The 13,353-nt window shown below is 37.0% G+C and overlaps 2 protein-coding genes across 2 annotated transcripts; both read left to right on the top strand.

Moving 5' to 3' along the window:
- Positions 1–5,895: 5,895 nt before the first annotated feature.
- LOC143462171 (ornithine decarboxylase antizyme 1-like) lies at positions 5,896–7,728 on the top strand. Its single transcript, XM_076960222.1, has 3 exons — positions 5,896–6,181; positions 6,359–6,506; positions 6,796–7,728. Exons 1-3 carry the CDS (start codon positions 6,054–6,056, stop codon positions 7,075–7,077), a joined length of 558 nt encoding a protein of 185 aa, XP_076816337.1. The 5' UTR covers positions 5,896–6,053; the 3' UTR covers positions 7,078–7,728.
- Positions 7,729–7,787: 59 nt separating this feature from the next.
- On the top strand, positions 7,788–10,905 carry LOC143462170 (protein nucleotidyltransferase YdiU-like). Its single transcript, XM_076960221.1, has 2 exons — positions 7,788–8,197; positions 8,453–10,905. Exons 1-2 carry the CDS (start codon positions 7,788–7,790, stop codon positions 9,753–9,755), a joined length of 1,713 nt encoding a protein of 570 aa, XP_076816336.1. The 3' UTR covers positions 9,756–10,905.
- The last annotated feature ends 2,448 nt before the right edge of the window (positions 10,906–13,353 follow it).

Here is a 13,353-nt window from a genome sequence, read left to right as displayed (position 1 = left end):
CCGGGAGGTAAATTGACCGTGCAAGGGCTGAATTATTGTGTTTAAGTTGATGGTAGTATATTATATTTAAAGTAGATATTTGTTTGTATTTATTTACTTTTTTTAACAAAATTTATTTTTATTTCAATACAAATTAAAACATTTATTTAAATAAACAAAAAGACTTCCGGAAATACGAGTAATACATTTAAACAACCTCGCTGCAAAACACATATGACACTACATAATAAGGGCACTAAAATTTACACAAACTGTTATTTGACAAATAAGGAAGTTTATTGCACAAATCGTAGGTTGTAGGCGATGCCTCTGAGAAAATCTAATATGTTACGGTTTGCAAAATCTTCAACGATGGTTTTAAGTCGCGCATCCAGATCCTTGTATGTTCTCCTTTTGGCAGGAGGCCCTTGGGCACAGAGCGCCTCAATCTTGTTTTTGTTTATGTTCTGCAAATTCCTCAAAGCTTCTATAAATTTCCAAATGGTTGGGTGTTGCATTGATAACATTTTGTTTATTAGATTGTGGTGACCTTCAACTTTGTTGTTGGTTCTGGCGTCGCCATTTAACACCCGAACATAGACGTTCCAGAAGTCATGTGAATATGGCGGGTCTCGTCGGCGAGTCCGAAAGCGACGCCCGATGTAAGTACGCTCAAAGTAGTCGAGAAGCGGAAGCATTTCATCAGGCACAACTTCCTCTAAAGTCTTCAACTTCCTCCTCCTTCTTTGAAGTCCGATTTGCTGCATGTGCTTCCTGACATTTTGATTTAAATGAAAAAAGCAACCACTTACTGTGAGGTCATGATAGTCAAACACCATCCACCATGCACACTGAACGACTACCTATTTTATACAATTGTACGGTTAAAATGCATAGCGGTTGATTTGGGTCGCGGTTGATTTGGGTCGCCGGCCAATTTGTTGCCGGTCAGTTGATCACGACCAATTGTCGCCGGTTAATTTGTTCACGGTTAATTCACGTGATCCCGAAAAATATTATTTCTAACCAATTAAAATCTGACAGCAAGATCACATCAGCAGAGAAAAGTAAACAAGTAAACGTGGTCATCGCTACTAGTATTATTGATTTAAATGCTACTTACACGGCAACCACTGGAAAAGTAGACTGCTTCAATACACGCGTCATAGTTAAACTGGACAAACTATCTTAAGCTATAGCAACGTAATACATAATGTAAATATTTTAAATGACACTTTTCGTAGCCAGAAGACAGCACAAATGTCTTAATTAATACGCCAAATAAGTTATAAATTCACTACAAAAAATCGCCATACTCTCCTGCGTGGAAAATTAAATAGCCTACTGTTTTTCAGAACACAAGCAGAAGGACTTTGGATGGAAAATAGTGTCTCCTCCACACCCTGGCAAAGAAAACCCAACTCTTAGGAAATCGATTTTCAAGATCACCTCGGACATCAGATCCGTTTTTTTATTCCTGGTACTTAAGCTACATCACTGTCGATGTAGTCTATAACTTACATCTTCAAACAAGCTTATTAAACCATCAGGCTGGACATGAGTGAAATAATTGACCGTCATCTATTCTCTCCCACAACCGACCTGTGTAAAAGTCTAAAACATCCTTACCTCGTCCTCTCCACAAGTCACCCGAACAAGACTCCAGTCCCTTGGATGGTGTTCATTTTAATGAGGTTTTTCTTCTTCCGTCTAGAGTCTAGACACAAAAGTCGGTTCCATCTTGACAGTGACACCATGTTTATGTCCTCCCAGAGTATTACCTTAACTTTGGTTTTATTTTAATTTTATTAAATTATGTATTTTGTAATTCGGGTTTGATGGCAGTCCTGACGCAAAAAAATTGTTCTTTCACTTTATATTAGGCTATATATTAAAGCACGTTTTTGTCGTCGAGGTCTTGCAACATTTGCTTGACTTATTTGTGGTAATTATCATTGTTATTGCTATAATGTTTCCGACCACCTGCGCCAGCACAATTTTTGTCCTCCGTATTTAAAGCAAAATATAAAATGAAGGAAAGAAGGAAAGAAGGAAAGAAGGAAGGATATTATGCCTACTATACTTTTCATTAGCAAGACATTTTAATGGAATATCTGGCACTAGGTAGCAGTAGCGTATCAAAGTTATCAATTTTTGGTAAGACGTCACAAAAGAAAAACGACGAAGTCAATTGTGCAATAAGGTGCATTTGTTTACTCATTTAGGCTACAACGGCTTCACTATTAGTTTGTTGGCAGTTGGCGGTTGGTTCGGCACTGTACAGGTGGAATAAATTGTTCGTGTGCAAGCCCAAGGCCTATTATGCGATATGAATATGTATCGGTATCAATAAGCATTTGTGACCGTGGCTGAGTTTTCATGTGTTTTAGTAGGTCTGTTGTTTGGTTACATAAGATCATCTGATCATGCAACCTATAAGCGCGCACCTGTTGTTCGTATTACAGTACTGTATTACGATTACATTGCCGGATCGTACCTGCATATAGGCTAGGTGTGATCGTGACGTCAGAATACCAATGTAAGAATTCTCAACTTTAATTCCTTGAAAAGTTCTGGTCTGTAGCTTTTCAAACATAGGCTAGACCCGAACAGAAACGAAAGAAAGGTAGGCTACTGATGAGCTTGCTTGGCCAGTGGTCACTTAATTTGTTTGTAAATGGTTAATGTGCTATAGGCTACAGGCCTAGTTAAGTAGCTTACTTAGGGCAAAAAAAGACATGTCACAGTTTTAGAAGTTTTTATATTTTTGCTGCCCGATGCAACAGCAGTGATCAACCATCAGACCATAGTGGAAAGTGTGACATATGCACGCATGAAATTTGTGTCTTGTAGGGTAGGCTAGCCAGTATGTAAAAATACCCAGTAAATGAAATTTTGCTAAACATCGCTAATCAAATGTTTAGTTTTATATATTTTAAATGAAATTTCGTGTGCAACATTTTCAAGCCCTCCTCTGTTAACATTTCAAGTTTCTACATACAAATTATCTTTATTTTTCATCAAGACAAACACACCGTACTCCAAAAAAGCTAAATTTCTTACTGAGGCAAGAAATTGGTCCCTGTGCAAATCTTTTTTCGTGGAGCTCTTTCATCTTCAAGTTTCTTTTTTAATCGCTTTTCTACATTGGTCCAAGTTTGGTGAGGTAACCAATATGCGAAGATATTTTCACAATACTGTAAAATCTTTTGAGTCCACGTGGTGGGTGGAATGCCATGATTGCGACCACTGGTATCACGTTAAAAGTATCAACTTGGATCCCAATCTCACCCAACATGAAGTCAAAAAGCTCACTTACCTCTGTGATAATTGTGAGTGAACGCATATATGAATGCTACTTTTCTGATGGCAATTTGAATTTTTGTGCTAATTGCCATTCTTTCTGTTGTTATTTTCAATTTGTTTGTTTTCCATATTGTAATTGCTTTCAAGCATGATATTTTTACTCATACGATGAGATTTTGCTGTTTTCGTTAAATTTTTGAAAATAGAAAACAGAAAAGATACAGAAGTTTATTATACCAATTTAAAAACAGTAAAACTACTGTAGCTCGAATAAGTGTGAAATTTGTGTTTTTTGCATTCGCACAGTGGCGCAAAAATTGTTGGTGCAACTTTTGCTACCACCCGAAAGATATTAATTAAAAAAGTACGATTTTGAAGTATAATATAGAGAATAAAATTACACTTCTAATGATATGAAAACCATGGCTGTATGATCAGTAGAACTTGTTTTATTGACGTTTTACTTTGCGTTATATGAAGTTTTTTGCAAATTGGCGAGGCTGCCCTACTAGACCCAATTCATGATTTTGTACGCTAAATTTTTTTTCTTCATTCCAATTTATAACATATAAGCAAAGAAAAACTGGTTGTTTGAACACCAACTTGTAATAAATAAGGAAAGAATTGAGGTTTCTGTGCATACCATCACGCCATGAAAGTGCTTCCGTGCGCACATAATTTCTCATTGAAAACTGCCATACTTTACGTTATAGACCTTCTGTTTTAGCTGCAAAATAATTAAACTCCAAATAGTTAAAAAATTCGATAAAATTAACTTTGTAAAACCTAAATATTTGTGACAATTCGCCCCATGGCTCTTGCTGGGCGTGTTGTTACCAAACTAGGTTTATCTTGTCAGTGCATTAATTAACCTGTACTGTTTAGGCTTCCCAAAAAAACTGTTATGTTATTTACTACAAAGCATGAACAAACAAGAAAACATTCAAGATTGGGGCACTCGCACATTGTTTGCAGTCGATTGTTGTTATATTGTCGCCGGTTGTCGTTATACATAATGCCATAATATTTTTGGGAAGTCGTTTTAGCATATTCTGCTATATCTCATTCAAAATTAGCAAGAGTATTTTTTCTTGCATAGCATGTTATTTGAATGCAAAAGTTGGGTATTGGCAGAATTGAGCAAAAGTGCTTAATTATTTGATTACACTCGTCTTTTTAGGAACAATCTTGAAAGCAATGCTTAATTTTTATGTTTCGACTGAAACGTTGAACATGCTCTTTATTAAGGGTTATCCACTCGTCACTCTTTTGTACAAACAACACTGCAAACGCACAAAATAGGTACATATGGTTAGATGAAAAAAATTGGTTATGGTACAAAAAAGTTGAGATATTTGATGTAATAATCTAGTTTCTTAATAGTCTGCTAACATTGTTTTGGATATTTGTGTCATGTGGAGCTACTGGCTTTATACTAAGAATCCGGTGTCGTCTGCCTGCCCAGCTGTTTTGTGACATAAGTTTTACTTAACTGAATATTATGCTGAATTTCTGTCCAGGTGCAAACTAGGTAATTTCTGTTTGCTACAAATCTGTACAAACCTTAGCCAATTATGAGTATATATACAGTATACATATGTATAATATATACATATACTAATTACCTATCCTAAAACCAACTTCAAATCTCAAAATTACTAAAAATATAGGAATAATTAACAAATTTAAAATTTTGATGTGCTATCTTTTCTTTCATGCTGTGGTGGAAAATGTATCACAGTTGGCCCACTCACACACAAGATTTATAACAGTGCACATAATTCATGTTAATTGACAATAAACAAACAATGTAAAACTTGTTGTGTGATTACTACTTCGTAATAACTAGGGCAACCAGTATTTTGACCTAAAAAGTTTAAATTTTGACCTTAAAATTTGCAAATTTTGACCTTATTTTGACCTAAAAAGTTTAAATTTTGACCTTATTTTAACCTAAAAAGTTTAAATTTTGACCTTATTTTGACCTAAAAAGTTTAAATTTTGACTTTTTTTTGACCTAAAAAGTTTAAATTTTGACCTTATTTTGAAAAACGCTATACTGATAGTCTCTACACTGTCTACAGCAACTTTCTAATCTAAAGCTGCATTTAAAATTGACAAAACGCTTTTCTAGTGTTGACTTTTTTTCGTTTCTGCGTATTAAGATTGACAACTTGCAGTTTCAAATGCAATGCCTTCACATCGTGACGTCACCAGACGCGCTGAAAGGCCTTCCCTCTCTTTGTGGCTTTGGTTCTAAGTATAATTTGGGGCACTGGAGTTGTTTGCGGTACAAGAAAAGAGAAAAACGGAAGAATAATATTACAAAATGGTTACAAAATTACAAGTTTAATAGATTTTGACCTAAAAAGAAGACCTAAAGAAACAATTTGACCGTATTTTGACCTAACGTAACATTTTGATTTTATTTGACCTAATAACTTCTATACTACACGTCGTACAAAGCTGAAATTTGTTTTGTGCTTGTTTGATAGCATTCTGAGCAGGTTAAAAAAAATTTACCATATTGACTTTTGGTTGCCCTAGTAATAACCAAACGCGAATTAGTCTTCAATCCATGTAGGCTAGTCACATCAAAATGTAACTTTCTGCATCCATACCATACCTTAGCCTCTCCTCTGTCTTTGTTAACCTGACTCTGTTTGTAGGCAAGATCATTCCCAAAAACGTAAAAACGGCTAACATTAATAATTGTGCTAGTGGTGACATGCATACGGAGGGCTATAGTAATAATCATCAAGTTCAGTATGAAGAAAAAGAGGAAAAAGAAGGCTACTTCACTGTGCTCTCTTCCTCCATATCAGTTGATTCATTCTGTGAAAGCAACTTTCGCTTCGGCAACAAGCCTCGGCAGTGCTCCTGACGCCCCTAATGGGTAACTATTCACTTGAAACATTTTTATCATTTTACTATATTACCTCTACCAGTGTGTTATGGCATATAAATGTAGTATAGCTCACAGCTGCATTCATAATGGTGCCATTGTATATGTGTAACAATTTTATCTGTTTGGACATAAAAGGCTTTTGAAATATTGCCTGTATATTTTAAGGTACGAGTCCAAGATCAATTTGCAAAGATGCTTGCTATTTGCTGTACAGTTGTTTGGGGAGGAAGGCTGGCATGACGTTCCCAATGAAATTTGTCTCAAAACGTTTTCAAGACAATTAACCCAGAACATGCTGATTCAATGGGATACTGTAAGCACATTTTGATAGGACGAATTGACAACAATTGCTTAATTCCAAAGGTGTAATTATGCTCAAGTCTGCAGTGAAGATTGAAGATTGATTCTAGAATACAATGAATTTTTTGAAAGTGAAATGAAATATATAAATCATATCATGAACTTTGATGTCGATGTTTGACTGAATTTAATGTCCACCTGATGTGAGCAATGGAAACACTGAGTGGGCTTTTAGATTGAGACGCTAGTTAAATAACGTTGCTGGCTCATCATTTTTAGTAACGTTTTAATATATATTACAGGTTCATGTCAACGACCGGCTGTATGTCCATGTGCCTTCGTATATAAACAGAGATAGTTTTGTTGCATTGCTTGATTATGCGGAAGAAGAGCTTGGCTTGTCCACAGTCATTGTCTGCTTTAATCGTGGCAGTCAAGGTTTTCGTGAATTGGCAAAATCTTTCCGTTTTATGGGGTTTGACCATGTTTTACCGGATCACCCTTCAGTTTCATTTACCAATGGCACAGAAGAGGCCACATCTGTCCCAAAAGGTTTTCACTTCATGGTGTACGATTTGGATTAGAAACATAAGCTGTAAACCATTGTTATTATAATGACACTTGAGAAGCTAAAAGTTTCAACACATAGTGTCGAGCTGTTGTATTCTTTCCTGTATCAAATTACATTAATTTTTGACTACACACAGTATGTGATGTAAAATTAAAATAACAGAGGCCGTCTTCATTAAATAATTGTTTTAATATTGTATATACTGTTTTTGAAATAATGTGTTGGGAAGTACTGATAGGCCTATGTATAAAAATGTAAAATTGTCATACATATGAATATGTCATATATTGGTTGGCATTGAAAAACTAGATGTTTTAATTAAGCAAGAAGTGTAACATTGATTGACATTTTCTTAAAAATCACCTAGTTTGATTAGTACTTTAGGGTCTTGAGAAAATTTGATTTTTATTGGTGTTTATTTAATTTTTTGGTAGTTCAGCTACAATAAATTTTTCCAGACTGGATTTCAACAACTTTTCGCTCCCGTATACCTGGGTAGTCTTTTAGCTTATGTAAATGTAATTTGCCTGGTGGTATTTATGAAAACTTTAGATTGTGAATTGTGTGATTTGTGTATTATTAGTGTTGTGATACAATGTTCTTTTTCGCGGCACTTAAGATTACGCCACAGAAGGAAAATTCAATAAATCTCTTTTGCAGTATAACCAAATTGTACACAGTTGCTCAGCAACTTACAGTACTTAGCCTAGTTAGCTAGCTGTGATGTGGATTTATGTTGTTTCTGCTGCCATGGATGCATTTTCTTTCGTATTTTCCACAAAAAGGTCTATCCCTGCTGCATTGCTTCTGGCTTCAATAGTGCTTGGAGTGTCAAGTGACATGAATTTTTGCAAGCCACCCATGCCGTTTTCAAATTGGACATTTTCAAATTCCATCCTTCAAAAACTACCCGTTGACAACGAACTTCGAAATAACGTGAGGAGTGTGAAGCGTGTTTTATTCTCGAAAGTTAAGCCTACACCACTGAAAGACAACATAAAACTGGCTGCTGTTTCACGAGACTCCTTAGAAAATTGCTTGGATATTGATTTTCGAGATGCAATCAACTCAGAGACATTTATGTTCTTTGCAAGTGGAAATACTCTACTTCAAAATACCACTCTTTCACACAGGTATCTATGTTACCAGTAGCGTATGCATTGTGTTTGTTGCGTTAAATTTTTTGTTCACTGTAGAAATAGTCAAAAACAAAAGTAAACACATGTTGCTGCTGCTTTACTACAAGTTTGTAACCATGCAAAGCAACGCCCTTACGGCAATTCATAAACACCCTGAAGACGTAATTCTGTAAGGTTAATGGATTGGTTATTATTGCCTATTACGATCAACCTCCTCTGCTTATATCACGTTGCTGTGCATCTCAACAGGTACGGTGGTCATCAGTTTGGGACATGGGCGGGACAGCTTGGAGATGGAAGGGCCCATTTGCTTGGGGAATACCAAAACAAACATGGTGAAAGATGGGAGCTACAGTTAAAGGGCTCAGGGCGTACCCCCTACTCCCGTTCAGGCGACGGTCGAGCTGTCTTACGGTCTTCTATACGGGAGTTTCTATGCAGCGAGGCCATGCATCATCTTGGTGTACCCACTTCACGTGCTGTTAGCCTTGTGGTTTCGGACGACCCGGTAATACGTGATCCTTTCTATAACGGAAATGTAATCCAAGAGAAAGCGGCGATTGTCCTTAGACTGGCCCAGTCTTGGTTTCGATTTGGGTCCCTTGAAGTTCTCGCCGAGAACAATGAAGTGGACTTGTTGGCGGAACTACTCGACTTCGTAATAGAGCATCATTTCAGTTTCGCGATTGAGCCTGGCGTTCCGAACAGGTACCTGCAGCTGTACAGCCTCGTATTGAACCAGACGGTGCGTATGGTTACAAAGTGGATGTCGCTGGGTTTTGCGCACGGCGTTTGCAACACGGACAACTTTAGTCTTTTATCGATCACGATAGATTATGGCCCCTTTGGTTTTGTGGACTCCTATGACCCCGAATTTGTTCCTAATCTTTCAGACGATGATGGCGTGTACTCCCTCGAAAAACAACCAAGTGTTGCCTTCATGAACTTGAAGCGATTACTGGACGCTATGGCGCCAGTGATGACGCAATCGCAGCTAAATGATGCCAAAAACGTCCTGAACTCCTTTGACACTTTGTATCAGAATTCTTTATTAGACGAATTCAGAAACAAGTTAGGACTGAAAGGTCAAAATGACGACGACTACGTGCTGATTGCTTCTTTGCTGCATTTGATGAACCAAACAAAAGCCGATTTCACAATGACGTTTAGACAGCTCAGCCACTTGCGACTGCAAAATATGAAAGACGCAATCGTGCCCAAGCATTTTTGGGCCTTGCAGGATTTACGAATGCACAAGTATTTCCGACCGTGGCTAAGCGCATATTACGAACGACTTAGAAAAAACGTTCCTGAAGACACAGACCACAACAGAACCGCACGAATGTTGGCAGTAAACCCGCGTTACGTTTTACGAAATTGGATGGCTGAATCCGCTATACGTAAAGCCGAAAAGGGTGATTTTTCGGACATCTGGCGGCTATTAATGACTTTACAACGGCCTTATAATGAGCAAGTGTCGGCAGAGGTCAGTGGTTACGCAAGCAGACCACCCGATTGGACCAAGGCTCTTCGTGTAAGCTGCTCTTCGTAACTGGTCCAGTTACAGCCAGAATTTAAATACGAAGGTGCTTTTGTGGTGGTTATGAACTAAGTCGCAACGAAAACTGTTCAACCGTAGTTGTTGTAGTATGCCATGATCATGGAAATTAACAAGGATTCGATAGCCATCATGTGACAATTAATCACGACTACATACGTTCACACGTGACGTTTTACTGACTTAACTGTTATAAACTTGTCAAAACGTGATGGTGCTCTACATATGGTAATAGCCACTGCAAAACCTATTTTTACAGTCCCATGCTGTGGTTGCTGTTTAACTACGACTTCTTACATAGAATAAGGAAATGATATTGTCAATATTACCATGGTTAATTTCGTGGTTTGATACTTCACTGATAGCGTAAAACAACAGTGGGTTACGTAAACGTAGAAGCAACGTCATTAGGAAGAATCGTAAATCAGTTAACTCGTGAAGAACTGCTTTGTGATGTTACAGTTGTTACAAAGCAATTCATGAACTTAATTGCACCAATACGTTTGTGAACAATTGCACCGTCGGTTTTAGAAAATTTGCTTTGTAATTCGAACAATGGTCTGTGTGGTGTTGTGTCACAGCTATTTACTTCCGCCAAGAACACGTCATCCTCTCGCCCGCCGCGCTAGCCAATCAGAAGCTAGTGGTTTTTGCTGGCTGCATGTTAATGACGCGACGTACCCTAGCACTAAGGGCCAAGCGTGGGCTGAAGCGTGAAGGTTGCCTTATTTGCGCAACATTGTCAGATGATTTTATTCTTTACGCACACAAATACCTGCAAGCTAGCACACGCACTCTGATAGGTTACTGGCATTTTTGTATGGTTATATGATTGAAGTCTGGCTTAGAGTGCTACAGACTCACACAACGTCGTTCTTCCAACTTGGAATGCGATGCATATTAGAAAACAATACATGACCCCAAACCACCAATCAATAGGCCTAATGCATTAAATTTCAAAGAAGGTCGTAAAAAGATTACACTTTAAGAGAAAAACAACAAGTGAAAGATGAAGTTTAAACTGAACTGAGGTCGTCACATCAGCAAAGTTGAATAAATTTCCGCTAATTTACGTTACTTATTGATTTATCGAATCAATTTTGAAATTGCATTTGTGAAATATACATGTGTGACCTTGGAAATGATTACGTAAGGGCAAAAACAAGCGATTTGTATGCTATACGGTACCACAATTAACTGATCGTGGTTGTAAGCAGGTAAAGGTCTACTAGCTATATTGGAAAGACGTTTGTAATAGTCTCTTAGAGCTTTTGTGCATTTTACTTCGTCTTAAAAATGGAACTTGTCTTTAAAGGATTTAAGTTTTGGGCGACACCGCGCGGTGTATTAAGTCTTGCATACCAACTGTAAGAGGTATTGTGTTTCTTAAAATGATTATATATTTCTGGCAACTACAAATTGTTCTTCGGTGTTTTCAATGAAGCATTACGACGGCCGTTTCTTGCTAAGCCGATTAATTTAATTATTGACAACAGTGTAAATGGTGATCGTTATTGACAAGCGATTAACTAACTACAGACAGCTCAAGTTTGGTTAATACGTTACCAAGAACATGTTTATCTTGACAGCCAAAGCCTATTGCTGCGTGCAATAAACCACGCATATATCAATGTACAGACGAGTTTAATTTCGTTGACGACCTTGTGGCGCTCATGCAGTAGACCGTATCAAACTAAAGTCTATGGCCTTCAGTGATGCGTTTTATCGTCACTGCACGGGAATAGGTTCCATATGTATGAACGTCGGACTACTGTTGTAAACTGTTCTTTGGTCCTAATCTTGAAGAGCTAGGGCTTTGAAAAACTTGTTATTTGTAAGCCAAATTACCGGTTTTTATGCTATGGGGTGACATTCAACAATGATAGAGAAAAGCTCACCAAGAGCGAACAAAAATGTATAGTAATGTCGATAGAAACAGGTGGACAAAAATTAAAAGTAAGAATACAATATTATTAAGATGTTTATCTACAGAGTGAATCGAGCAGTAAAGGTATTTTTAAAAAAGCAAACACAAACTTGACAGGCTATGATCTTATCGTACTATGAACAGAGCATGAAAAAACAAAAGCAGTAGTATAGCCCACGACCTTACGACAGACCTGCATTTAAAATGCAGTGGTATTAAAAGTTTCTTTGAAAAAACACGGCACGTACCGTAACGAAAGTTTATAGAAGAATGTAGGCCAAGAGTAGATTTGGCAAAGCAAAGGCAAGATGGGTCTTCATGAGATAATATAAGAAGTCTTCCATGCTATTTGAATTGCTGTATCGCAATATAATTGGTGATAGAGGGAAACATTTGACTTCGTACTTTACGATTCTTCTGTTTACAATGAGACAAGAAAGCAAACATAAGTATAGGGACATTCCATGTTTCAGTATTTCTTTCGGCGTCATCTTATTTCAAATGGTCAAAGTCGCCAGCGCGGAAAAAAACTTTGACGAACAGAGTGGCTCAGTATATTTAATTAGACAACCAGGTAATAAACTACGTCGTTATTCTGTGTGTAACGCGGAAATATGTTTCTTCGGTCATATCAACTACACGGGATTATCGTGCATTAACCTTTTTCGTTACATGAATGTTAACATGATTGCCGGTGTACGTAGTTAACTGATAAACAAGCTTTTTGTGGTCATTATGTTAGTTGTGATCTTATAAAGGGTGACCTTCTAGATTCTAGAACTTTTCATCGCTCTCACGATGCTCCCAAGATTTTTTATCAGTAAAAGTTTCGTAGTTAACCTACAAACAGCAAGCTGTCTTGTTATAATTGGCAGAAACTCATGAATGTGATTTAAAAAATTGGAGCATTTTTTAATCTCCGCAAAAGACTTAGGCTATTTGTACAGTATACGTGTGTAAATTGTACAGAATAATACAAGACGCTGTTGCAGTAAGCTTAACAAAATTCGATAAGTGTCATTTCAATTGGTTAATTAACCTTTTTTGGTTTGGTAAATAAAGAAATTGACGAATGAATAAAAATATAAATGGGTATTTTGCATGTACTAGGTCAAGAGTATTAATGCGTCTGTTTTTTCCTTCTAATCTTTTTGAAGTAAAAGATGGAAAGGTTATTATTATGAAGTTTTTAGATTCTCTTCTGCGCTTACGATCACTTGTAGCTTGCGTTTTAATGGAGTAGGGTCAGCTTTCAAAGCGTGGACTTTCCGACCTTTACACTCAGGTGTGCCATCTAAAAATGGTTTGTTTTCTACCAAACTTTATTCCAGTCATTCATTGCTAACGTTGCATGAAAATTTGCGAAGGGAAATATTTGGCGCTAAATACACAAGCGATAACAATAATGACGACTTTTACTCCATTTGTCGTCGCGTTTTTCGCCGAATTGCCGATATTTTTGCTGCAGGGCAGGAAAGAAATATGATTATTTTGTCTTCTCTCTCTTAACAATAAATCAAAGCTAGAGTGAAAGTCAGTATTAGATAAAAAAGCGTTTTGATTTACCATTGGTTTTCAGTGGTAGTTAAACAAAGTGTAATAAAAAATGTCACCAGTATCTGTATACAGCAAAGAAATGTACTGTATATGTATATTTAAATGTAT

This window comes from Clavelina lepadiformis, chromosome 6, assembly GCF_947623445.1.
Source record: "Clavelina lepadiformis chromosome 6, kaClaLepa1.1, whole genome shotgun sequence".
Lineage (NCBI taxonomy): Eukaryota > Metazoa > Chordata > Ascidiacea > Aplousobranchia > Clavelinidae > Clavelina > Clavelina lepadiformis.
The sequence above is the reverse complement of the archived record's forward strand: the minus strand, read 5'-3'. Positions and strand labels throughout refer to the sequence as shown.

What these genes read in the sequence shown, in the direction of transcription:
- LOC143462170 (XM_076960221.1), top strand. Translation starts at nt 7,788, where the DNA reads ATGTGGATTTATGTTGTTTCTGCTGCCATGGATGCATTTTCTTTCGTA. An exon ending in AATACCACTCTTTCACACAG is followed by an intron (nt 8,198 to 8,452) that starts GTATCTATGTTA and finishes GCATCTCAACAG; the next exon opens with GTACGGTGGTCATCAGTTTG.
- LOC143462171 (XM_076960222.1), top strand. Translation starts at nt 6,054, where the DNA reads ATGAAGAAAAAGAGGAAAAAGAAGGCTACTTCACTGTGCTCTCTTCCT. An exon ending in GCTCCTGACGCCCCTAATGG is followed by an intron (nt 6,182 to 6,358) that starts GTAACTATTCAC and finishes GTATATTTTAAG; the next exon opens with GTACGAGTCCAAGATCAATT. An exon ending in TGCTGATTCAATGGGATACT is followed by an intron (nt 6,507 to 6,795) that starts GTAAGCACATTT and finishes TATATATTACAG; the next exon opens with GTTCATGTCAACGACCGGCT.